Below are 26,236 nucleotides of genomic sequence, written 5' to 3' on the forward strand. Positions count from 1 at the left end.
AAATAGGTACCACCGTGGCAGGAAGGTAAATGGTGTTTCCGTGTGCTCTGGCTTCCATCGCACCAGAAGCAGTTTATGTGAACAAATGCCAGCTCCCTCAGCCTGAAGTGAGATGAGCGCCGCAATCCCATAGTCACCTTTGACTGAAGTTAACCATCCAGGGGTCCTTTACCTTCTACCTTTTTATACACAGCGTAAGAATATTGAGGAGAGTATTGGAATATCCACTGTTATAATCATACTGGCTACTATTCTAAGTGAAATTTAAGAAATATATATTATGTGGTCTACAATAAAAATAGAAGGCTCAATTGTAAAATGCTTTCTGGAATTGTTTTTTTTTTAAAGCAATGTAGTGATTGTATTGGACAACCTTGGTTTGGCTGGTTCCAGGACCACGCAAATGGCATCAAGGGCCAAATGCAGCCTTGGGGTTGTGTGTTGGACCCCTGTGATTTAGACAGACTGCAGATAATTTGCACTAACAGTGCTATGTGGGAAAACGGTGCACACTCTGTGAAACGAAGATGCAAAATGCCAGATCTATTTTCTACCACAAGTGAACCCTCCTCAAATTTATGTTTTGTTTTAGTTCAGATGGCTTGAATGTTCTGTCTTTGTGTGTGTCTGTTTCTTTCTTTCTGAGCATTAAAACAACTACAACAGAAGCAAACAAACAGCACTCAGGTTGTTCATCCTTTCCAGGTTTCTTGTCTTTTGTGGATATATGGACAGAGATGTTTAACCGGTTGATAGAACTGCAGCACAGTGCATTAAAATAATTGCAGTTAGATGGTGAATGAATTCTTTGTGAAGTGGTTTTAAAGACAGTTCACTAACGTTGATGTCAGACTTCTGTTTTTATTTGACACATATATGCACACACATAAAATCCCATGTGCAACTTAGGTTTCCCTATTTGTGTTTCTATTTTAAGGAACCTTGTGTTCCCCATGCAGTGAATTGAACCATGACTATTGTTTTTCTTTTCTTCTGTTTTTGGTACAATAAGCTTTGTCATATGACAGTGCTTTCACTGGTTTAATTTACCATGCTGTGGGACTATGCACTGTAACTCTTAAAAAAACACACGAAGCAGCAGCAGCAAATCAGGTGTTGTCGACATGTTAATTTCTGAGCTTCCTCTTTTCCCCTTCCTCAGTGATAACTGCATGGATCGTGTGTGAACATGAGACACTAACTGGAAGTTCAGAAGCTCAGCCACTTCACCTTACACTTTTTACTATTTGTTTACAATGGAGATCAAGGAAGAGAAAAAAGAACGAAGACAAGGCTATTTTGCCCGGTAAGCTACTTGCTGCTCTTTCCGTTGTTTCAAAATGCAACTGTGGACTTTCCCCTCTGTCGGTTGTAACGTTTTAATCTAGGGCAAATACTCTGACGGCATTTTTCTGCTTGCTATGTGAGTTATGCTTTGCTTTCTTTTTCTTTGTTGTCTCTGAGTATCCACACTTCTGTGACACGTACAGGTTGGAGCCCCCAGAGTGCAACTAATTTCGAACCGCTTTGAATCTTTTTATTTTATTGCTACAGTATGTTGAACCTGGACATTAAGGATCTGCTTCCTGTCTAACCTGTTTAACCCTGGTGGAACCAAGCTGCAAGTCACAAGTCTTTTCCACCAAGAATGTAGTGCAAGGGTGGGGAATCTGTGGCCTTCCAGAGGTTGCTAGATTACTACTCCCATCATCCCTGGCTGGAGCTGATGGGACTTGTAGTACCACAGCATCTGAAAGCCTGGAGGTCCTTAACTCCTAATGCTGTACGGAAGGCTTTTGAGTACAGCACACGTCAGTGTTCATAAAAGAAAGAATAATAACTTGAAACAGAAATGACTAACAACTCTGGTATTTCATGCACCTCTGCAGACTACTAAAATAAAATATCTAGGAATTATAATTAGTAATTAGACTTAGTTACCTGCAGCTTATTGGCTACTATCCAGTGTATCGGTACTTGGGAATAAGTTACATTGCAGTCAGTGTAGTTTTCTTAGTAAATATGCTTAGGATTGTGCTACACGTGTGGAAGGCAACATTTCATTATTATTATTTTTACCAGTGTATATAAAAATAAATATTTTTATTAACTTTAACTCAGGTTTGTTATACTTGAGCCATGGCTTTTGAATTTTACTTCCCATCAAAGCCTAAAGTCTTTAGTTAGGAAGTTGACCTTCATTTTAAATAATAGGTATATTTAACTTGCTATGGTAAAATTATACAGCTTTCTTGGTTGAAAAATGAAAGGGGGGGGGGAATCTGTTTTTGTTCCTTTAAACATACAGTTTTGTTTTTGTTTTAAATCTGCTGTAGCATCAGCAAAAAGCTGCTGTGGTGGTTCTGTGCCATCTCTGCTCTTATTCTGTGTTTATTGTAGGTGAATTATAAACACACTCCTTGATGTAACAAAACCAGATCGCCATGGTGGAATGTAAACTGTAGTTAAAGTGCGGTAGATCTTTTAAGGATTATTTAACTGTGCAAACGTGCTGTTATGACACCTTTTTGGAAGAAAAAGAAGTGCATCTCAAGGTCACGAAATAATTTGTGAATTGAAAGGCAGAAAAGCTGTTAAGATTTCTAGGGTTGTTCCCCCCCCCCCATTTTTTTTAAAAAATACCCATAGATGTGATCAAATGCTGTGAACTGGGAAACACTCATTCTGAAGAAACCATATTCCTAGAGAAATTTTTAGCAAGCTGCCAGTGATAGACACTCTATAAAAGGTGAGCAAACTCAGACTTAGGGGCCCAAACACTCCTACAGGCCTCTCTGGCCAATCCTCTCCCAGGCCATCCCTTTCAACACCCTGCTTCATAATAATACTGATTTCTGTGGTGCAATAAGGCAAGGCACTAGGGTGAAACTAGCGTCTCCACTCCCATTGTTAAGTCCGGACACTGAGGTCCATCTCTGAGGACCTTCTGGCGGTTCCCTCACTGCAAGAAGTGAAGCTACAGGGAGCCAGGCAGAGGGCCTTCTCGGTGGTGGCACCCTCTCGTCAGATGTCAAGGAAATAAATAATTTATCTGACATTTAGAAGACATCTGAAGGCAGCCCTATTTAGGGAAGTTTTTGATGTTTGATGTTTTATCGCTTTTTTGTTATTGTTATTAATATTCTGTGGGGAGCCGCCCAGAATGGCTGGGGAAACCCAGCCAGATGGGCGGGGTATAAATAAAATTTATTTATTTATTTATTTATTTTGAAAACAGACAGCCAGTTTTGGTGTGTTGAGTGCTTAATATTGCTGTGGGGCAACTCTGAGCAGGTTTGGTTATTATTGGCTCAGTCAGCATGGTGAGCCTAATCTTGTCACGATCCTGTAATCCTGGGAAGGCAGAACAAGTGGCGATGCCCAGCACCGAATGTGGCTTGCCATGTTTTTGTTTGTTTTATTTAATAAATTTACATCCTAACCTTTCTCCCAGGGAGTCCAGGATAGCAAACACAATAGTGTTGAAATAATATAATTAAAGTAAAATAAAAACATCTAAAACTAATCACAGCTGATAATTTCAAATTCCACAAACTGGGCACTGCCACCAAATAGACCCTTATAGTCGAGAGTTGCTGTGCAGTACATTTTGTGAATAAACAATCCCCTTGGCCAAATCAGCAGCAATTTCCTTTCTCTCTGTGGCTCACTGCACCCCCCCCCCCCCGTGCTTTGTTTAGGTGAGTTGTATTAGTTTCAGACCTCTAAGCTAGTTTCAGACTTATTTTTATGCCTCAGTGACAGATTTTTTTGCTCCCTGCTCATGGAAGCTGTTTCCTATTTTGTAAACCTTGGTTTCAAAACAAATAGTTTTTTTAAAAAAATATGAAGTGTGCATGGAAAGCTGCCCAATAACACAGCACACTTCCCTACACAAAAGCACAACCAAAATATTTGATTCCTACCATTTCCTGTAACAACCTTAGGCATGACTCAGAAAAAGTCACCAGTCAGTACAAGCGCACCACATATTTTGATGTGAAAAATGTACCCACAGATCTGCTCTGGGTCTAAAATGCATTATTATGTGTTTCTTGTGTTTGAGAATATATCTTTTGACATTATATGCACCTCATTTTTAATTTAAAAATATGGAATCATTTTTTGTTTAAAAACAGAGTATCTTTTCTAGACTAACAGAACCCTTCTCTCTCTGGAATGTTTTTATTGTTGCCCCCGCAAGGTATTTGTGTGCTTTAGTTTTGTTCATAATTGGGTGTCCTCTCCCTTTCCCCTGTTTTCTTTTTTGCCTTTGCTGTAGACTGAAATAATAATTGGTTTTGTAAGCACAATGTCTGCATACTGTAAATAGTTTTATCTGCCAGACACTCTTGTTTTTCCCCTCCTGTTGAAATTTCAGATCACGGTTAAAACTGTGGGATAATTGATCTGTTTCGAAAGAGCCTGTGGCAAGGATTCTGAGGCTGTGGCCTAGTCTAGTGAGCAAGCAAGGACAATGTGTATACTCAGAACTGTTGTCATGTGGTGTGTGTGTGTGTGTGTTGTAGGCCGTTAACCCAGACTCTAGCTCACTGCAGGATATTCAGAGATAGAGGTCACAACCAAGAGATAGCAGTCCAGCATCTGCTTGAAGATCTCCAGCAAGGGAGAGCCTCCCACCCTTACTGAATTATTGGTTCCATTGTCAAGTTACTCTTAGCACCGAGAAGTTTCTTCTAATGCTCAGTCAAAATCTCTGCTCTTCTGTAACTTAGATCTAACTGTGTTCGGAGGCAGTGGATAACAAGAATTATTTGCCCTCTTCTGTGTCCCTCAGGTATTTGAAGACTGCTGTCAAGTCCCCCCTCAGTCTTCTCTTATCCAGGCTAAGCATGCCCAGTTCCTGCAGCCTTTCCTTCTTCATTTTCATACCCCTGACCATCTTAGTTGCCCTCCTTTGAACTTGTTCCAGTTTGTATTTCCTTCTTAAAGTGTGGCATTTAGAACTGCAAATTGTTCTACGAATGAATAAAGGGAAATAAAGGGGAACTATTACTTCTCCTGACTTAGAAACTATAGACTATCCAATGAAGTTGTCCCATTAGTACAAGGACTTCAACTTGTGCAGAGGAACTTCTCCTCCTCATCCCCAGCGCCTCCCTCCCCTCCGCGCCAAATCTGCTCTGAGTTTTGTAAGGAAAAGTGGGGCAGATCCCAAAAGCTAAACCACAACAATGATTATTCCAATTGCTCCCTTTGAGTTCAGTAAACAAATAACAGGATAATCTCTACTAGGTACTTGAAATAAACAGTTTCATAAATGGGAGGGAAACCCTGTCTGTTTTGTCTGTGCTCTCTTTCTGTGTAGCTTTAGCCTCTGATAGTGTTGATTTTCTCTTGTTGGGGAAAGCCAGTTTCTTGGTAGAAATGTTGTGTTAAAATGAAAGGGAAAGAAAAAAAACATTTTGAAAACATGTTGCATAGCAAGGATCCACTGGCTCTGGCCTTCAAAAGCAGGATGCTAAGCATATGGTTTAAAAACATTTGTTCCTTTTGTGTGTGCATGAAACGGGTTTGACTTACCTGTTCTCATTCTGCAAGGTGCCCTGTTTTGGGACAAGGGACTTCAGTTAATTGCCCAATTATGGATGAGAATAGCAAGGTAGTTCCTCTTAGTTGTATACTATAAAACTCGTTCCTCCCCTTCAAGCTTACTTCCTAATAAATTTTATAGAACACCTGGCATATTTGGGGGCTAGCTTTTGCACTTTTTGCAAAGTAAAAACCACTTTACAACGTTTTGTTGTCACCAGGTTGAATAACCTAGGAAGGAGTTATACATATTTGGAGCATAGGAGCCTACCTTAAACTGAGTCAGACATACATCCATCTAGCTCAGCAATTACTGGCAGTGGCTCTCCAACTCTTCAGACAGGGCCTTTACCCAGCCCTATTTGGAGATGACAAGGATTGAGCCTGAGACCATCTGCATGGATAGCAGATGCTGTACTGCTGAGCTGCAGTTACAGATGGGTAGCCGTGTTGGTCTGCCATAGTCGAAGTAAAAAAATTCCTTCCTGTAGCACCTTAAAGACCAACTAAGTTAGTTCTTGGTATAAGCTTTCGTGTGCATGCACACTTCTTCAGATACACTGAAACAGAAGTTACCAGATCCTTCTATATATTGAGAAGGTGGGGAGGGGTATTACTTAGAAGGGTGGTGGGAATCGGAGATTGGCAGATAGCTGAGATGAGCCTGTTGACTACTCTTAACGACTGTAATAGGTCTTACAGGAAAAGGTAAGGGGTGAGAAGGTGAGAAATGGCTTAGTCATGTATAATGAGATAAGAATCCGATGTCTCTGTTCAGACCAGGTTTCTCCATTGTTTTAAGTTTGGTAATGAGTTGTAATTCAGCAGCTTCTCTTTCCAGTCTATTTCTGAAATTCCTTTGTAGTAAAACAGCTACTTTGAGATCTTGTATAGAATGTCCTGGGAGATTGAAGTGTTCTCCTACTGGTTTCTCTGTTTTGTGATTCTTGATGTCAGATTTATGTCCGTTTATTCTGAGCTGAGCTGCAGTTGGAGTAGGTTGCCGTGATTCTTCATCCTGTTAAGGATTGCTAGCTCCTGACAGTGCCTAGTAATGGCAGGGTTCCTGAAGGTGTGTCTGTATTCCCAAAGTTGTACCATATGTTGTGTCTGGGTCTGATGCTGGATCCCACACAGAAAGTGGCAGGGGGAGTCTGGTCAGAAGTTGCAGGACCACGGACAGCTCTTATTCAGTTACTCTTAGGGCCCCAACCTTTTTGCAAAGCTTTGGTGCTTCTAAATTTGGGGTTCCACCAAGCCTACTGAAACCTCTGTCTTGTGCATGGGCAAGGCAGCATTCTTGGATTGTAGAGGTCCCAGCACACCAGGCTCCTCTTGTGCTGATAGTAGTTAGTAGTGTCATCTGCAGCTGGCCCAGAGAACAATTTCACTCTGCATCCTTAGCCTCTTTCCCTGGTGATAGGCCATTACAGAAGCATATATACCTTTGGGTCCCTTCCACCTCTACAATTCTACGAAAGTAGAATTAGTTGGCTCTACTCATTTCTGGCCTGACTTGACTCTCCAAATTTCTTCTTCCCTTCCTCTACCCAATATAGTTACAACACTGACCAGCAGAGTAGCTATCCAGAAACTCAAAACAGGACCCTTTTTCAGCTCTTTCCAGAGATACGTGGGGTTGAACGTGGGTCCTTTGGGCATTCAAAGCATGTACTGTGCCATTCCACTACACCCCTTCCATTTCCTACTTTCTCTTTGGCTCAAGGTGACTTACCACTATAATTAAAAACAATAACATAATTAATGAAGATGTAGTACAGAAATAGGGGGAAATATTAAATCTCACTTTTGAAAGAAAAGGTTATTCTTCATACATCAATGGAGTCGTTCAGATCTCTCTTTTTTTGTAGATGTTTATAAGAGCCTCAGAACAAACATGTATTAGAGGGCACTGATTTAGATAACCTTGAATGAATGACATGTTTATGTGAAAACAAAGCTAATAATAAAGCCTGGGCAGCTGACTGTGAAATTATAAGTTTAGACAATGACATAACGAATAGATGCTGGCCAAATATATTAATCAGTGTAGTATTGTTTGAGATGGGGATTAACATAGAACCTTATTTAGGCTCATATGGGCTGGAGCTGGCTTTGCTTCCATCAGAAACTGGTCCCGTGTTGCTCCAGTAACGTCAGACATCCAAGCTCACGTGGGAGGAGTCACCTTGCCACTGCTCCTCCTATCCCAGCAGTTTCTCAGTTTCTTGGTCAAGTGATGTTGGTATGGGAAGGACATGCCAGATCCTCACACTTGCACGCAAACTCCTGATGTTACCTGAGCAGCATGATAAGATGACATGTTGCAGCAGCATATAACCTGCTGAAATGAAGACTACTTTGCCATGTAAAGTACGTTCAAAAAACGAGAGAGATAAAACCTCAAGTTTAGCCACAATTGGGATTTTATTTGTAAAAAGAAAAAGCCCAAAGTGTTTTGGCCTGTGATTATTTTAGGCCTTGGTTATTTTAGGAACAAGGCACCACGTGCATTTTTAACAATTAAAAACTAGTTAAACTATATTTACGTTATTTATATGCTAATATATATTTACTCAATGTAAAATGTAGAAGCAGTTTGCAGAAATCTAGGTTAATAAAGTCACACTGTCACTTTCACTGAATATTTATGTGATGTATTAAATCGATCGATTGATCAATCAGTCATTCTATTACGGTCAAAGATCAGACAACAGAAATTACATTAATAACACACACAACAACATCGGCACCAAGGGGCAGAAGCAGTAGACAAAATTTAAAATGTCATATGTATTGTTCCTTTTACAGCTGGTGCAGGCCTAAGATAATCACAGGTGAAAATGTGTTGGCTTTTTTACAAATAAAATTTCTGCCATCTTAAGATTCTATCTGTCTCATTTTTTGTGTGTCAGTTTAGATGCTTATAGGTCTTTAATAAAAAAATAAGTTGTCATGCGTGACATCAGGTATGGAGCAGATGAAGGTTTGGTTTGTATTGGCTGCACTACTGCAGCCAGTGGGACTGCTCTCAGCTCCAGTTACCTGATAGGCCCTAAGAGGGATCCCTTTTGAAGTAATCACCTGACTGTTTAATGTTTTATTATATTTTTAAATATGTGGAAGCTGCCTAGAGTGGCTGGGGCAACCCAGTAAGATATGTGGGGTATAAATAGTAAAATTATCATTATGGAATTTCATCAGAGAAATGTTGGACGATATGCTAAGTTAGATAAACAAAGAATTGTTATTCTGATCATTGCAATTTAGCAGGATCAATGTACATAAAATTATAATGATTAATGGTTACCCAGTGAGATTTCTGCAAATTAGTTTATTGTCTATATTGCTTTATTGTGTTTCTTTTTTTCTAGTTTGAAGAAGAAGAGGCTAGCTAAGCAAAATTCAGAGGCAGCCTCCTCAAATGCTTGTGGGATACCTGCAGGTAGAACTCAGGCTGGAAGAGATGATGGAAGTAAAGCTGTTCTGGTGCAGACCAATGGCTCTCAAGGAAATGGCAAAAAGTCTGGGGAAAAGGAGGACTTGGAGAAAAAGAAGAAGAAAAGCAGTCAGCCAAAGGATATTAGGCGCACAGATCTTAAGCGATACTATAGTATTGGTGAGTTTAAGGCAAATACTGTATTACCTCTTTGAAATCTTTTAAGTGTTTTTAAAGTGTAACAGTCTGTAGTGTTGTGTTTTTTCTTCTAATTATATTGATGCTATACTTTCAGTAACCTTCTGTAAGTCAATATGGAATATATAAACACATTTTAGTTTTATAAGCTCCCATTTGGATTCTGTAACATTGCTGACTCTTGACAGGACTGGTTAAGTGTGCGAAGTCCATCTGCAAGCACAGATTCTATGTATTAGAAATGACAGAAGTTTCGTAGCATCAAAATAAAATATCTTTTTACGTATTTGAATGTAGTGGATGAATGGATTGGCTTTTACCTTCAGAATGGGCACCTGTCTCCAAACTGGCACCTTGTAAGTGGAGGTTGGATCCAGCTAGAAGGTAAAGCGTAGTGGAATGAGTGTAACTGTTTGAAAGGATTCCTAGCCACAAGGAATTCACCTAATCTCTCTGCTTCTTAGCAACTTTTCATTTTGTTGAAAACATTCTATTTTTAGTATAAAATATCTTTTAACCAAGTGAAATATAACACTATTGAAAGAGTTAGTTAGCAGTGTGGAGGTTTTTGAATGTGCACACACACGCACACACACTTCTTTTAAGACTTAAGAACATAATAATAATCCCACTAAGATCATATTTTATCCTTCTTCCTACAATGGTCAACCAGATACCCTGGGAAGATCACTAAGTAAGCAGGTCATGGAGAAATGTCTTTCTTCTGCTGTTGCCTCTTTAACAGTTGTATTCAGTTCTATATTGTCTCTGATCACGTAAGATCCTATAGCCACCATGACTAATTAACCATTGGCGGACCATAATCTTGTCTAATTCCTCTCTGAAGCATTTAAAGTTGATAGCAATCGCCAAATCCCGCAGCTGTGAATTCCATGATTTAACTGTGCATTCTGTGAAAAAGCACTTACTTTTGTCTATCCCCAATCTACTGCTAATCAGTTTTAGTGAAAGACTCTTGAGTAGCAAGTATCTGTCTCAATCTTCATTATACAGTTTATTATTCCTCCCCCCCCCCCGGTAAAAATGCCCCACTGCTCTAGCTTTTCCTTGTGGGGAAGAATATGAAGAACGGCATGTGTTGCCCAGCCCAAGTAACTTTTATGATGGCCCATTAACTGTCTAAAGAGTAAACAGAATCTGCAAAAATGACTCCATCATTTGGCAGGACACTACAAGGAGAATGTCTGCCTGTGAAGTTGGGAAAGATTCCAAATAACTAGAGTGGAGCTTGTAAGACAGCTATCCAGGAGAGCCATAAAACATTTTGCTAGCATAATCAATCTGTTTAGCATTTACATGGCAACAGTGCAATTTCAGCCTTCTTAGCAACCTTGAAAAGGGACCATTAGCTTCTTCCATTGCTAGAGATCCCATGGTTGTGCCTTTCTCCAGCAGTCTGATAATGAAGGTTCTGATGCCACTTTAAATTTGAATTGGAGCATCAGAGAAATAATAGATCTCTGTGTGTGCATTTTTACAAAATCACCTGTTTCGTTTTTGCAACTAAAGCAACACAAAATACCTGCTGAAATAGGAAAAAACCCAAATATTGTTTGATGGTGTACCCCAGAGCAGGGGTAGCTAATGTGGTGCCCTCCAAAAATTTTGAATTGCAACTCCCATTCTCCCCAACCTGGGGAGCTATAGTCCATAATATTTATGGACTATGGTCGCAATGTTGTTTGTCCCTGCTCCAGATTTGGTGCTGGTTGATACGGGTTTTAACCAGTCTCTGAGTTGCATCCTGTAGTGGCTTTATACAAGCAGAAAGTGTTTCTGTTTTCACAAGGTGGTGCCAACACCACATTTTCCTCAATTCTCCATTATGCACTGCGGCACTCCATGGTTGCCCCAAATATGCTTCTCAGAGTTGGGGAGCCCTCTGGGGCAATAGGTAATACCGGACTGAAGGCTGTATTGGGGATGGGGGAAGGTATGTGAAAAACTGTGTGTTTACACATCTATGTAGAGTTACAGACATACCTGGTAAGAGTTAAGGCTTCCATCAAATGGTAGTATGATGCCAGGTTTTAAAACGTAATATTCCTATTGTGCCCTGCAACCTGAAATTTGCTCCCTGAAGCAGATTTGGGCCATGTGCAGAGGGAGAAGACAAAGGGGCAGTTCTGTTGTGTTTACAGAAGTTGTTCCAATTGCCAGTGACGCAGCTGGATACAGAAGGTCTGGTTATATTGTTTCTCATTAGGAACCAATAGCTTCAAACACTGGGTACAGAACAAGTGCACCATGATTTGAACTTGGCTGATATGTCTGATTTGTGGCCATCTTCTGAGGGCACACTGGTGGGTTTATTCCTTTGCTATTATTTTTTATGATGGTCCATTTTAGAACCTCAAATGGCTGGGCTGGCAAACCAAAAACCTAAGTTGGATTCAGCTTTTCTAGTTAACAGTTATGTTGTAGCTTCCTTCAATGTCATCTTTACAAGCTATTGCCTTGTTTCCTCACAGGGTTCTTTCCACCAAAGGGGCAAAGTTTAAAGGCGTGACATTGTAAATCAGTAACCACAAACCTTCTGCTCTAACAAGTAAAAACAAATAGATTCAAAGCTAGCATTGTAGTGGCATTCAAATCTTTCCCCCTCTAGTCATCCCTGTGGTGATTGGGGCTGCGTTGTTTTTTGGCATGAGATCAAAATTTTCAACCTATTTCCAAGTTGTAAATACACTTCCTGACTATCGGAATAAATCACACTTGTCTATTCGATATTTGTTAACAAATATGTTAGATTGTATGTAAGAGTCAGAAAGCTGGTAACTGATGCTTAGGAGGAGCTGTAGCTCTGTGGTGGAGCCCAAAGTTTTGATGGTATGAGGTCATGATTTAGTCCCAAAACATCTCAATTAATAGATCTTGTGACGATTTTTGCCTGAGAATCCTGAAGAGCTAGTGCTAACCAGGGCAATGAGGAGAGTTCTGGATTTGATGGACTATTGGTCTACCTTGTTATATATTGTGTGTGAACATAAAGATACAGTCATACCTCGGGTTGAATGTGCTTCAGGTTGAGCGCTTTTGGGTTGTGCTCTGCGGCAACCCGGAAGTAACAGAGCGCATTACTTCCGGGTTTCGCCGCTCGTGCATGCGCAGATGCTCAAAATGACATCGTGCGCATGCGCGGAAGCAGCAAAACATGGCACGTGCAGACGCGCCATCGCATCTTACGTTCCATTCATGATGCAAACAGGGCTCCGGAACGGATCCTGTTCGCATCCCGAGGTACCACTGTAATCTCATGACCATCCTGGAGGAGGAGAAAGGAAAAGTGTGTGAGTCTGAGACTCACTGTGGCTTATCTTCATAACACTAAATCAGGGGTGGAGGGTGGGGCTAGACTTTTTTGGCCAAAGAGACAGTGGTGGATGTGACCCCACACATACACCTTACTCAGCTGATCCTTGCAGATCATGTTGGAGAGGATATTTCTACCTCTACACTCATCAGATGGTTGTTAAGATTTCTGGGGAGGGGGTGATTTGCATCCTCAACAGAGCATTTGACACCACCCAGCAACACCCAGTGCTGTGCCTGCTTCACTTCACTTCATTTTCACCACCACTGTTGAAATTGATGGGATCTTATGTGTGACATTTTAGTGTATTTTTGGTCTCTGTGGAAGCCGCCCAGAGTGGCTGGGGAAACCCAGCCAGATAGGCGGGGTACAAATAATAAATTATTATTATTATTATTATTATTATTATTATTATTATTTATTATCTTATCGAAAGGCCAGGAAAATTTCCTGGGTGGGGGAGGGCACTGGATCAGGCCTCCTGGAGATTTGCCACCCCTGTGTTAAACAACCCCCCAACATTCCATGCCCATCTTCCCAATGTGTAAGCTAGTCCTCTGTACATGTTTTACATTTGTATTACATACGGTGGGAATGCAAAAGTGCTTGTAAAGTTAGCAGCTGTGGAAATATCTATATAAATCTCATTACAATCAAGTTGTGAGAGATACCAAAATTAGCATAAGCCCTGCTTGTGAAAACTCAACACACTACGTGCCCTCTCTGTGCCTTGGGATCCTCCTGTTCCCTTTGCTACAAGGGGACTGTGCTCATATTTCAGCTGAGGGGTGGAGTATGCAGAATTACACTAATCTGCTTCACTTTCCTCAGAGCTGGATTCCACAGACTTGGACAAGCCCCTTCCTCAGCCACTTCCTTAGCAGAGAAAAAGATGGGGATTTTGTGTGTGTGAGAGTGTGTGTGTGTGCACACGCACAAACACACACAAGTAATGGCACTATTCGATTCTAATTTTCTCTGAGTGGGGGGAAATTGGCCAATTTGTATTCTGAGTGATTTTGCTGTGGCTTATTTTCCGTTCTCTGTCAGCCTTGCTTGCTTTCAAGTCCAGCGAGGCTGATTTAGCAGAGGCGTGGCAAAGAACCTTTCCCTTGCTTTTTTTAAAAAAGAAAGTTGTAAAAGGGGAAACTCAGGACTTTTGGACACATGATTTAGGTTACTTGTTGGCATTCCTGCGCTTGAAGATGTTTGCGGTCGAGTGCTGCTGTGCCCACCATCCAGGAGGATTCTGCAAGAGCTGTTTGCCGGAAGTGCCCGGGAAGGCCTGCCAAGCTTCTGCTGTCGCTGCCGCCTGTAAACTCCCGGGGAGAATAATCAACGTGGAATGGGAGGAGGGCTTGCCGTCTTCAGGCTACAGTTCTGCAACCGGGGACAGCTGTGAGTCTCTGCCAGAAGCTGTGGCCATTGATCACAGTGAGATGGCAAAGAAGAAATTCCTAAAGGTTATGCACAGCTTTTCAGCCCCAAAGCATTTTTCCTGGTGTGTGGATTACAGGCAGCCTTACCTGTTGTTAGGTATGCAAACCGCTGATTCCTGTCTGCTGATGGTTATCACACATGGAGGAGGAGTGGGGCTCAGGGAGAATAGATCTTGGGAAACTAGACAAGGTGAATGGGCTTTCTGAGGATACCTAACCATATTTTTCATTACAGCTTTTTACGTCTACAGCTCTCCCACTGAAAACATGACATATCCGCTACTGTGTGTTCACATGTGATAATGACAATCACCTAGAAATGTACATTTAATGTTTTTGTTTTTTTTAAAGTGTTTCAAGACATTAAGCAGCCATCATTGGGCAGCTAGCTTGAGTCTCAACTCCCATAGTAAATATAATGCTGAAGCAAATCTTATTGAAGAAAATGGGACCTCAATGCTTTATTGTTAAAAATTCATATAGTAATTCTGATGGATTTCACATTAAACACAGGCACATGTATCTTCTCTCTGATGTTTTCTTTATAAAAAAATATATATGAAAAAATTGACTCTGAAGTTGATTTTAGTTGGAGGTGTGTGTCCGTGGAGAAAGAAAGATAAATTGGCCTCATACCTTTCCCTTCTAGCAGGTTTTTCACTTCAAATCTCCCATCTCATGCTGGTTTGTTTGCTTGTTTGTTTGTTTCCACCAAGGAAGAAAACATACAGCCCTGTATTTCCCCTCTACAAAATAAAAAGCAAGTAGGGCAGGAAGAATCTGAGCTTCAAAATGGTTGGAAGAGAAAGAGTTAAACAGCTGCTTTCTTCCTGCCTGGCCCCCTTTATCTGCTCCTTTTCAACTGAAATTTCTAACCTCAGAGGCTGGTGTTGGTTAAAAAGAAAGAAAGAAATTTCAAAGAAATGCTTGCTTCTTTGCTTAAGACATTTATATACTACCCTTCATAATGTTTATCCCGGGATAGACATTTTAAAAAATAATTTGTTTGGCCCTTAGGTAGGTTCTCGTAGCAGATATACCAGATCCTGTGTGGGATATTCAAAGTGGGAGAAGCAGCCATAGTTTTGTGTGTTCAATCCTTGGCATCTCCAGAGATGCTGGATGAGGCCCAAGAAGACCCTCAAAAGCTGCTGCCATTCAGAGGAGATGTAGGCTAGATGGACCCATCATTCCCCATTTTGTTTTCCTGACACCCTCAATATTTTCTTTTTGCCTCCCATCTAAAGATGCACTGGTTCAGTCATTTAGCATTTGGAAGAAGCAGAGATAACAAGGGTCTATCTGACACTTAGAACTTTGGAGGTGATATTAATATATTTTATGATGTTTCAAGGATGCATTTGGTTTCATTTGTGTTTCTTTTAGTGGAAGATTTTATGTATTGCTGTGCTGCCCCGCAATCATCAGCTGAAGGGTGGTTCTAGAAATAAAAATAAGAATAAGAATAAGGCTGTTTTGATGTACAACTTTGTTTAATGCGGGCAATGTTAGAATGTTTTAGTTCTGTAAGCAGCAGAGGTACCTTTACTGCTTATGTGTGAATATGGCCTGACAGTTTCAAGCTTCAGTATTGTACAATTAACCGCTTACGTGTGTCTTCAACAAAAGCATCTAGCAGAACACAAAGGATATCCTTTCGAAATAAGTTTTGTTTTCTGATCTTGCAAAAGACTAATGCCCATACAAGGTCTTTTGCGGAGTCCTGCTGAACCCAGGAGCCCCAACCAAGACCATAAAAATATTGGATGACTGGGAAGAGCGCACATAGGCAGTTGTGACATCAGCAGAACGCACAATTCTTGTTGATACTGCAAATGCCTGAGTGATTTGTCCTGTCATGATCTCAGCTTTGTCCAGGCCCTTAGGCATGTTGTGTACTCCTCAGGTAGATAGTGGCAGAGTTTTTTGCCGTTAACATTTGTCACAGTGTATTTCAACTTTTCCTGACGTAACACCCACATTTAGCCTCATCTTGCAACCGTTGACCCACTTTTAATTCTTTACCATATACAGCATGCCTGTTTTTCTTCCTCTTTCTCCTTGCTAAAAACACAAACAGATAAGAAAATGTTGGTGACCCACCTTAGCTTAGGGCATAACTCACTTGTGGCTACCAGCCTACCAATAAAAGATCAATGATACTTCCCTTACTTAATGCAACACTCAAGCATTACTGTTAAAAATATTGTCAATAATAGCTTTTCTGTGACAGGCAGCCCTGTATCGAAATGTTTTTAATATTTGAGGTTTTATAATGTTTTTATATATGTTGTAAGCCATCCAGATGGGTGTGGTATAAATAATAAAATTATTATTTATGATTCGTTAATCACCAGTTTTCATGTTTGGCCGAGACAAACCTGGTTTAATATTATTTTGCTTATATTTACCAATTAGTGATTTGAAAGCTGTTCACATTTTAGGTAATCGGTCTCGGGGTTTCTCTTTCAGAGGACAATCAAACCAAAACCAATGAGAAGAAAGAAAAGAAAATGGTCTCTCAGAAGCCACATGGTACAATAGAATACACGGTAAGAGTAGCTGCTCAGAATCTATTGCATGAATATTTTTGGAAGTGATATGCCCATTCTTTTCCCCCATGCTATTCCTCTACATCCTAATTTGTTGTTTTTATCGTATTCACAAGAGGAAGTGATCCTTTTCCTGAGTATAACCGGGCAGGAGCCACCTGTGTCTCCACTAGTACCACCAATGGTATCTATCCACTAAAGGTCTCACTAAATATCCACAATATACAAGAGGTTGTTTCCTCTTCCTGCCTGGTTCCTGCATGCACTAGCTCAGTCTTACCTATACTGAGTACCCCCTCTTAAACATAACCACATTTCAAATAACTGTTCTCAAGAACAAAATGTGAGAGGAGTGCCTCTCAAATCAAGCAATAGGGCAGGGGATGGATCCAGGCCCAGCAGCAGGGGTTAGAATCACTGGGCATCTTCCAAGGCCCATGCCCAAGTAGGGGGCCCAGTCCCAGTGCCAATCCCTGAAGCCACCTGCCCAACACAGGGTTGTCCTCGCTGCTGCAGCTACCCACCTCACTGAGCATGCAAGCAATGGCAGGCACTATTTCATTTCAAAGTGATATGCAATAGTAGTTTTGCAATAATAAGAGCAAAGCTGGGGCACCCCATGCACATTCTCAGAATTCCCGGTGTGCTCACTGGTCCAGAAAGTTGGGTGACCCCTGAAATAGAGGACTGTGTCAGTTATAACATGGCATATGTCTTTTCCTAGATGTGAACCAGAAACCCAATTTTCATAAAGTTGCTTGTTCTGCTCCAACGTTCCTGATTGGCTCATGGAAATCTCACTAAATCTGTACAATATAAATACAGGTATATAAATACAGGGAAATAAGTTTCATAAATATCCTTAAAGCAGAATCTGTAGCCTAGCGTCAGTTTCCCCACTCATAATAATGCAATTGCCCTACATACTTTGAAAGCTGCTGTTGTGTGCTGCATCTTAGAGTGAAGTTATTTCTCTTCTTCGGGAGAAGGGGAAAATTATAGTAGGGTTGCCATATTTCAAACAGTGAAAATCCGGGCAGAAAAGTTGTTGAGCTTTTTTTGGCAGAGTTTGGGCATTTTACTGATTTCCGCCCAGACACAGATAACTTTTAATATATCCTGTATCTGATTCACATACATAGTAAATAATAAAAATAGTAGTAGTAGTAATAATGCGTATCTTGAACTCAGCAGCCTCCCCTCCCTTCTCTGGTAATTGGTATGCTATTTCTGAATCCTGGAGGTTCCTTTTAGCTATCATGAACCATAGCTATCAACAAATCGTACGACAGCAGATTCACAGTGCAATACAGTGTGTGTCTCCTCAGAAGCAAGCTGCATTAAATACAATATGGGTTACTCCCAGATAATTGTGTCTGGGATTGCAGCCTTAATAACTTAATTATGCAGGAGTATTTTTTTCCTGCCTTGAATTTATTGCCAGTCAGTTAAACTGTGTGACCCCCCGCCCCAATAGCATTGCAAAAAGTTATTAGCCTGCAAACATTTTTTTCTACCCTGCTTCAAGTAGTTTCCATGTTGCCTGTGGAAGAGGGGGAAGTCCCTTATCTGTGCCCAGTATGGAATCCTTTCCCTTTGCAGTCCAGCAGAAAGAAAAGAAAGGGGGGCGGGGATTCCTTCTACCAAGTGGACAAGCAGAGGAGAAAGCGGCCTGGTTTGTGCATCATGCTAAACTAGTTCCATATGCTTCATTTTAGTTTTGATCTTTTTCGGTTGCCATTTTCCATGCTTGCCTTTTCTTTTCCTTTTCATTTTTAAGCTGTGATGGCCAGAAGTGAACGCAGTAATTCAAATATGACTTCCATATACATTTGTTAGGATCCTGGTTTGTTTTATTTTCAGTCTCTTTCCTAATGATAGAAGAGTTCTGACAGTCCTCACCCCAGACATGTTAAAGGAAGCTGTGAAGGTGTTGTGGAACTATTCAGGCTAATCAACATCCTGTGTGCTTGATGGTCGCACTCCCATCTGCCTGCACATCCATCACATGCTCAAAGCGGTTCTGTGTGTGTACTGTTCTTCTGCATGAGTACTTGGCCTTTGAGAATCTCCCTTCATGTCAAGGATTTCTACACATATAATCTTGGCTACAGACTCACAGAGTGTAGGGAAGGTGGGAATTGTGCCTACTGGCCTCCTTGTTGGGTAGGTCTAGCCTTGACTGTATGAGTAGGTGGTGGCTGTCGGAGCCTTTCTGATCTCTAGCAATCAGATTTGTCTTTTTTTAAATAATCACCACTGCACCTAGAATCAATGTTTTCATTGTCCACAAAGCTCCAGGGTCTGTTCTAAAGAAGCTTCTAAATTAATAGATTAGCAAGAAGAAGGAATGGGGTGAAAAGTACAAGACGCTGTTACATGCTCAAGCTCTAGTACACATGCTGTGGTTCAGTGGATTATGTACAATGGTTAGAAAACAAGTTTGCTCTTGATACAACTTCCTCTTATCTTGTAAAGCCAATAAAGGATTGACTTAACTAGCTATAAACAGAGACCCAAGTGGGCCAATCCTATTGATCTGTTGTATATGAGTGTTTGTTTTCACTTAGGTTCCTGCAATTAAATTCTTCCTCCAGTCCTGATTCAAAAGATGGGAGTATTTTCCACAAGCCTCACGTGTATTGCAAAGATAAGATACTTTTATGTGTTGGCAGGCTTGATTGATCTTGGCTGCTCCCAGAGGTCAAATGCAAGCACCAGAGAATGCATACAAGAAAAGTTAGGGCTCTGGGTTTGAATGGGAGTTAGATTAACAACAACTTTGAATCTACTTTAAGCCATGAGCATTCTCATGTAAGAGAGACTGGGTAATTTGTAGCTAATAAATCCACTTTATTCTGTAGTGTTGCACACATTCTGCCAAAATACATTTCCAGAGGCATTGCCATGTTAATCAGTTGCAGCAAAAAATAACTGTATTTTTTTAACTAATATTTTTTATTGATTTTCCATTTTTAATATTGATATAACATCTTATTTACATTTGCAAATTTTAAGCTTCAGTGAGCTAATCGACTTCCCTCCATCTCGTCATCTGGTTTTTTATATAACTACCTCATATTTCCACACATTTATATCATCACAATTCTACATTTTTCTTAATATTATATTAGTTTTTAAGCATATTTGTAGAAAAGTTCCTCTTAAAAAACATTGCAAGATTTAATGCAGCCCGGCTAGTGTCTTTATGTGTTTACAATGATTGTCTATATATTGAATAAATTTACTACACTCTCTCTGGAACGCTTGTTCACTCTGCTTTTGGATTTTCCCCATCAGCTTTGCTAATTCTGCATAGTCCATCATCTTTGTCTGCCATTCCTCTACCGTCAGTAATTCTTGCAGCAAAAAATAAGTGCACGTCCCATTGCATTTTAAAGGCTAATAATTTATTACAGCAGAAGCTTTTGTGCACCAGAATCTACTTTGTTTTGTGACTAGAGCCTACTTAGAAATGTGTGGTGGTTTTTGAAGTGCTACATACTTTGGTTATTTCCCCCTGCATCGAGGAAATGGTCTTCTTAAATTTAGGTTTTATATTTGTTGTTTTTAAACAGGCATGATCGAGGACAGTGCAATAACACTTTAATCTTTCTATCTTCCCTCCCTCAGGCTGGAAGCCAAGATACTCTGAACAGCATAGCTCTGAAGTTTAACATCACTCCAAATAAACTTGTGGAACTCAACAGGCTCTTCACACACACAATTGTTCCGGGCCAGGTAACCGGGTTGTGATTAATTCCAATTTTCTAAAAGATGTGATCTGCACTAGTTAAAGAAGGCTCTTCTAGTATCATTTTGAAATAACTAGAACAATGGAAATGACACCATGCCCTCGTAAGTGATCGTAGGCATGCAGTGGCTTCAGAGCCACATGCACCGGGCACAGTGGTGGATAGAATGGTGGAGCTGTGCTGCTGCTGCATAAAGTGACGCAGCAATAAAGGAAGGGGTGATGCAGCAATAAAGTTGACACAGTGCAGACACGCTGGTGGAGCCAATCTGTTGCACCTGCTGGCGAATTTGCACCACACCAACTTTGCTGCAGCCTCCTGGTATGCAGCCGTTATGCAGCCGGTGAGAAGTCAGGTGCGTGGCACAGCCCCTCCCTGCTGTCTGCATGCAAAATAACACTGGTTTTATAAGAACACGACTTTATATGCTCAGATCATATGTCCAACTAGCAGAGCATTTCCTATACTGCTTGGAAGCAGCTGTCTGTGGTTTCAGGTAAGAGTGTTTCCCAGACACATCTGGGGATGCCAGTGTGGGAGCCAGGAACTGAACCTGGGACCCTTTGCATGTATCGGTGTAGGCAGACTTGTGAAAACTTCTGCACTGGGCTGAAATCCTGTACCAGTTATATGTGCTTAAGGCTGCAATCCTATACCCCTTCAATTGGGGGTAAACTGCATTGAATTAACAGTGTTTACTTCTGGGTACATATAGGATTGCACTGTAAATATTGTTATATATATGTATATAAAATGAAGGTCATTTTAAACACATTTATAAGTGCATAATCATTTCACTAGTTGGTTGTGTTAAGTCAGGAATGAAAGTCAGGATTGTCACTATCCTGCAATAAGAGAGGGACAAAATTCAAGAAGCTAATAGGTGTGTGTGTGTGTGTGTGTGTGTATCTATATATCTATATCATCTATATCTATATATCTATATCTATATCTATATCTATAATCTTGGTGGTTTAAAATAATGCTCTGTAAATCGGTTGTCTTCACAGTGTATGTTGTAATAATCTTGTTTCTTTTGTGGGGGGTTGGCCTAGGTTCTGTATGTGCCAGATAGTGAGCCTCTTTCTGCTGCTGCGAAACTAGCTTCTTCAAGCCCTGGCGCTACTGTTTCACCTTCCTCATCAGATGCAGAGTATGATAAACTTCCGGTAAGACTTTCATGTTAGAGTCAGTTTTAGCCAAGAAGCATCTTAATCCTTTTTTTCTGGCATAGCCTTTCAGGGAGTGGGCTCTGGTCCACAAAAACTCATGCCACAATAAATTAGTTAGAGTTTAAGGTTGCACAAGATTTTTTGTGTTACTTTTCCAGTAAGACGTTATACAGATGTTTAGAAAGTACCGTCTAGTCAGTTAAGCGTATAAACTATCTTTTGATATTACGGCTCTTGATTTCCTTGAAAAGTGTAAAATTGCTTATCATCTTTGCAATAGACATGGGAACACTTTGCCTGTCATAAGGGTCACTTGATAGTAGCTCCATGGCTATTTGCCACATATTCCATTGTTTGCTTGCCGTGGCTCTCTGTTTGAACGGCTGATTTTCTTCATGCCGCTAGAAACAAGCAAACAATGGGAAATCTGTGGTGGCCTCGCCCACCTGCGCAAGGAACTGTGGCACACAAATGTCTGCTGGTTTTTTATTTTTTTAAAAAACCTTTATCATTCAAGGATGCTGACTTAGCAAGAAGGGTTTGCAGACCAATCCAAAGAGTCCTGTCTTCCACCTCAGAGGAAGATGAGCCAGTTGTTGTCAAGTTTTTGAAAATGAACTGTCGATACTTCACAGATGGCAAGGTAGAAGGCTTTGGTGATTTATTTTGCAACATAGGTGTGTGTGTGTGCGTGTGTGTGTGTGATAGGCAAATAACAATTAGAGTATCATAAGGTGTGCAGATGTTGGAACTGTTAATCTTTATTGTCTACAAATCTATTTGCATTTGAAAATTAGCTTTACTAAGTAGGCTGACCATAGTCTAAAATGGGCTGTTTTGTAGATGGTTCCTGTGTGTGCGCTTGGGGTTCTGGGCACATAATATTCAATAGCAAACTACACATTATGCACATAGAAACATAGCTAGGGTCTAGCAGCAGCTTTTACTAGGTGACAGCAGCTGCAAGAGGAGGTAATTTGGAACAGAGAAGCCTCATAGGAAGGGAAGGAGTACTACACTATCTTTCTACCAATTGTGTGCCTGCTGCAAATTCACCCCTTCCTCCTTCAGTGTTCCAAATCTTTTATTCCATGACTATGCATATTACATGTACCTAAGCTCTAAGGCAGAGCCATTTGCCATTTTGCCTTCAGTGTGCTATAGCCATCCAAGTCTCCTGTTGGGAATTATCAGCATAAGAAATGAAGTCATGCTAACATGAGAAAGGAGGCCTGCTAGCTTTGATAGGTTCATGGAAGCAGCCAAGATCAGAGAAGAATGGTTTTTGCTTGACTCGTGAATTCTAATATTTTGACTCTAGTTAATTAACAAGCTGTCGCTCCCATTTCATTGCAGCTAAGGATAAAATTTAAATACCTTGATCCCCCTTTATAACCCTGGCCTTGTCTGCTGAAGATAGATGTGTTTTGAGCACTTGGAATCCTTATCACTGCTTGGTATCAGTAGGGTATTGACCTGTTGTCTGTTCAGAGTGAGCACTTTGGTAGAAAACATGATTGTAAGGGCGGGGTGGGGGAACGACAATGAGGGGTGTATAAGGAATTTGGGAGAGGGAACATAAGGGACAACATGTCTTGAAAATATGATGTGCTAATTCATTTATTTTTATTTTAAGGGTGTGGTAGGAGGGGTCATGATAGTCACTCCCAACACCATCATGTTTGATCCTCACAAATCAGACCCTCTGGTAATTGAGAATGGCTGTGAAGAGTACGGGCTCATTTGCCCCATGGATGAGGTTGTTTCAATTGCACTCTACAACGATATCTCTCACATGAAGATTAAAGATGCCCTGCCATCGTAAGAAGTATTCTTTGTTGACCATGTTTGAATGTAACCAGTGGGATGTGGAGGACAACCAGTGGGAAGTGAAAGGAGAACTTTGAAGAAATTGAGGAGCAAAACAGCTAATGAGGGTGGGAGGGAAGGGAGATGCAGAATAGTTCTGCATTCATTAGGAATGGTGATATAGACTAGGCCCAGGTCACACATTTTTTCAAGTGGTGAGGCTGTATACAGTGACCCTCTTTGTGGAGGGAGGAAAGCCCTCCACAGCTTGTTTATACATTGCTGCCCAGAAAATACCACATGCAAGCAAGCATGTAGTGTGTATGGAGGTCCTGGGCTGTCCAGATGACAGGACCTCCTTCTTGTTCTTGACATGTAAACTGGCCTTAAATCTTAATTTTTGAATAAAAAAGCACAGATTCAGTGAAAAGGGGGGTGGGGAAAGGAACTGGGAAATGAAATTAAGTGTCAAGGATCTAGTAAGGCTAGTTTCTTTATTTGAATGGATTTTTCAGCAGAATGTCCCACAACATTAATTAAAGGATAATGCTTAGATATTTCACTGCTGTGAGCTCCAAATTATTGGCATATTAAATGATGTAGACTGATCTGTATAGGAGTAGATATATGTAGGATCTTCCTCTGAAGACAGACTGTTAATACTAATGTCCTTGAATCTCTTCCTATGATTGTATTAATGGTAATAATGCTATACAGCTACTTTACAGGTACAGCTGCAATTGCATAATTCATATCATCACATATAATGACCACATAGGTAATGAGAGGGATCTTCATGTCTTAACTGAACATTTACTCCAGTAGTGAGAAGCGCTGGAGTTGTGAAATCACTTTGCAAATACAGGGATTCTTCTAGTGGCTTGAAGTTATTCGTTATTAATCTCTGTATACTGGATGAGAAAATGAGAGCTTATACGTATGCACAGGCTTTAGTTTATTTATTTGAAGCAAGGTTGGGCAGTTTGCTGAACTGTTTAAAAATTTCTCTTTTAAAAAAAATGTATTTGTGATTGCTGAGAAAAGCTTGAGAACATGAATCTTGGCTCATTCGAAGGCTGTCAGCTGAGAGAAGGAAAATTTCAAGACCCTTGAAAATAATAGAACTGTAGATCTTATGATTTCTGAGGCCTTCTCATGTTTTTGAGCTTGGATTTCTTAAGTCTGCTTCTAGTCTTTTGTATCAGTCTCAGCTGATGAGATGGGATTTGTTTGCTATCAGTGGCCTGAAAACCGTCACAGAAAAGAAATTATACAGTTTATAGTCATTCTGTTGCTCCTTTTGTAGTAACTTGAAGACTCAGGCTGGGTCTTGTCTTTTGTCCCCTCAGCCTTAAAAATACCTGCAGAGTACCTAATGATACATCCATCTCTCCACTTTCACAACATGAACTTCAAAATATAAATATTTTGTTATACCAATTCTTTCAACTCCATAATTACTTATTTCAGTTGGCTTGCATTTTATTTTGCGAGAAGCAAAATTGGTTTGTTTCAAATTATTTCAATGTTGCTTTGGTGTATTTTAGTTGAAAGCTCCTTTTTGCCATTTGTTTTGTTTATTTATTTTAGTATTTATTGAGTTTTCATTTTGTTATCATTTTGTTCTCCATTTTAACATTCCATATGCATCCACCATCTTTCCTGACAGCGACATTCCAAAGGATCTTTGTCCTTTGTACAGGCCTGGTGAGTGGGAAGACCTTGCTTCTGAAAAGGATATCAACCCTTTCAGCAAATTTAAATCCATAAACAAGGAGAAGAAGAAGCCCAAAGCGGACAACTTTGTCACCCTGAATTCCACACCAATAAAGCCCACGGAGAAGGAGAAGTCTACAGATCTTGAACTTAAACCTCCTGAAAGTTCTTCCTTGGTGACCTCCAAGTCGGAGGAAACACAAAGGGACTCCAACACTCCCGAGCCTTCAAAAAGGGTGGCTTTGGAATGTACCACGGAACATTCTGTAGAGAGTGTTAGTCTGGACCTATCCAAAGATAATTCCCTTCTGGAAGAAGATGGTTTTATTGAATTGGAAGAGACTTCATCACAGACTGATAGCAAAGTAAAGAGCACAGATGTTGGAACAGTTGGTGTTCCCAATGACTCTAAAATGAGAAAGGAAGTTTGGTTGCAAGCAACAAATAAAGAAAATTGTGACCAATCAGGGACAAAGCATGAAGTTCTTAAAGATGTCCTTGATTTAGAGTCCTGTGAGAAGCTAGATGTGGTGCCTGAAATAAACAAGGGGGGTAGTTCACCAACAAATAAAGTGGAAACAACTCTGGATGCAAACAAGGAGCTGAATAAAGACAAACTTATTGAATTTTACCTCAGTAAAGATAAGGATGAGCCACAGACTACTGATGACTTATGTAAGGCTAACGTCAAGGAAGACGGGAACAGTATACCAGGAGGCATAGACCTCACCCTTAGTTCTTCACATTCCCAAGCCAATAAATTTGTGAAAGGCAAAAGAGAAGGTCCAGATTTGTGTTCTAATGGAAGGAAAGAGGCATCGTCAGAAGTTGGCGCGACAGCAGAGAAAAAGGACCATGAAGGATCAATAGCCTCTTCATTGCCATCTCAGCTAGATAATAAGTCTGAAATCAGACTCTGGCTGCTGCAGAGAATCCAAGTGCCCATTGAAGGTAGGCCTGCTTACCATAGTCTTACTGTAGCACCCTATGTTAATGAAGGACAGAAATTCTCTTTCAGTTTCCAATAGTTCTCTTCAACCTTGTTTTTTTTTACAGATTGCTTAACAGCACAGTTATGTCCTACAAAAAATTAACGAGTTTGCCCTTGATTCTAATCTCTTTCTGCAGTTGTTTCTAGAGAAGTGGAATACTCTTGGGGTTTTTTTTCTTTCTTATGACTTGAATATAGTTGAGAAGTGGGAATGTGTCAAAAAATTGAATTTTCCTAATTGTAGGGGCTACATTAAAACCCACTTGAACTTCTTTTTC

The 26,236-nt window shown here is 40.5% G+C and overlaps 1 protein-coding gene and 1 long non-coding RNA gene across 4 annotated transcripts in view; one reads left to right on the forward strand and one right to left on the reverse strand.

The window, feature by feature from the left end:
• Positions 1-26,236, forward strand: part of NCOA7 (nuclear receptor coactivator 7) — a 63,837-nt gene that overhangs the window by 13,466 nt on the left and 24,135 nt on the right. The window contains exons 2-9 of one of the 3 annotated variants that reach the window (XM_080999558.1): positions 1,163-1,306; positions 8,928-9,172; positions 16,436-16,515; positions 20,149-20,256; positions 21,326-21,439; positions 21,960-22,085; positions 23,079-23,263; positions 24,921-25,918. In XM_080999558.1, the coding sequence (XP_080855684.1) occupies positions 1,257-1,306; positions 8,928-9,172; positions 16,436-16,515; positions 20,149-20,256; positions 21,326-21,439; positions 21,960-22,085; positions 23,079-23,263; positions 24,921-25,918 (1,906 nt within the window). In that variant the 5' untranslated portion in view covers positions 1,163-1,256. Of the gene's footprint in view, positions 1-1,162; positions 1,307-8,927; positions 9,173-16,435; positions 16,516-20,148; positions 20,257-21,325; positions 21,440-21,959; positions 22,086-23,078; positions 23,264-24,920; positions 25,919-26,236 lie in introns of those variants that run through there. The other 2 variants (XM_080999559.1, XM_080999561.1) reach the window with 2 other exon arrangements.
• LOC308473930 lies at positions 9,179-11,209 on the reverse strand. Its single transcript, XR_013984415.1, has 3 exons — positions 11,195-11,209; positions 9,511-9,567; positions 9,179-9,403 (listed from the first exon to the last, which is right to left on the reverse strand). It is a non-coding gene; the product is annotated as an uncharacterized lncRNA (long non-coding RNA).

Source organism: Podarcis pityusensis, assembly GCF_964106645.2.
Source record: "Podarcis pityusensis genome assembly, chromosome: 3".
NCBI lineage: Eukaryota > Metazoa > Chordata > Lepidosauria > Squamata > Lacertidae > Podarcis > Podarcis pityusensis.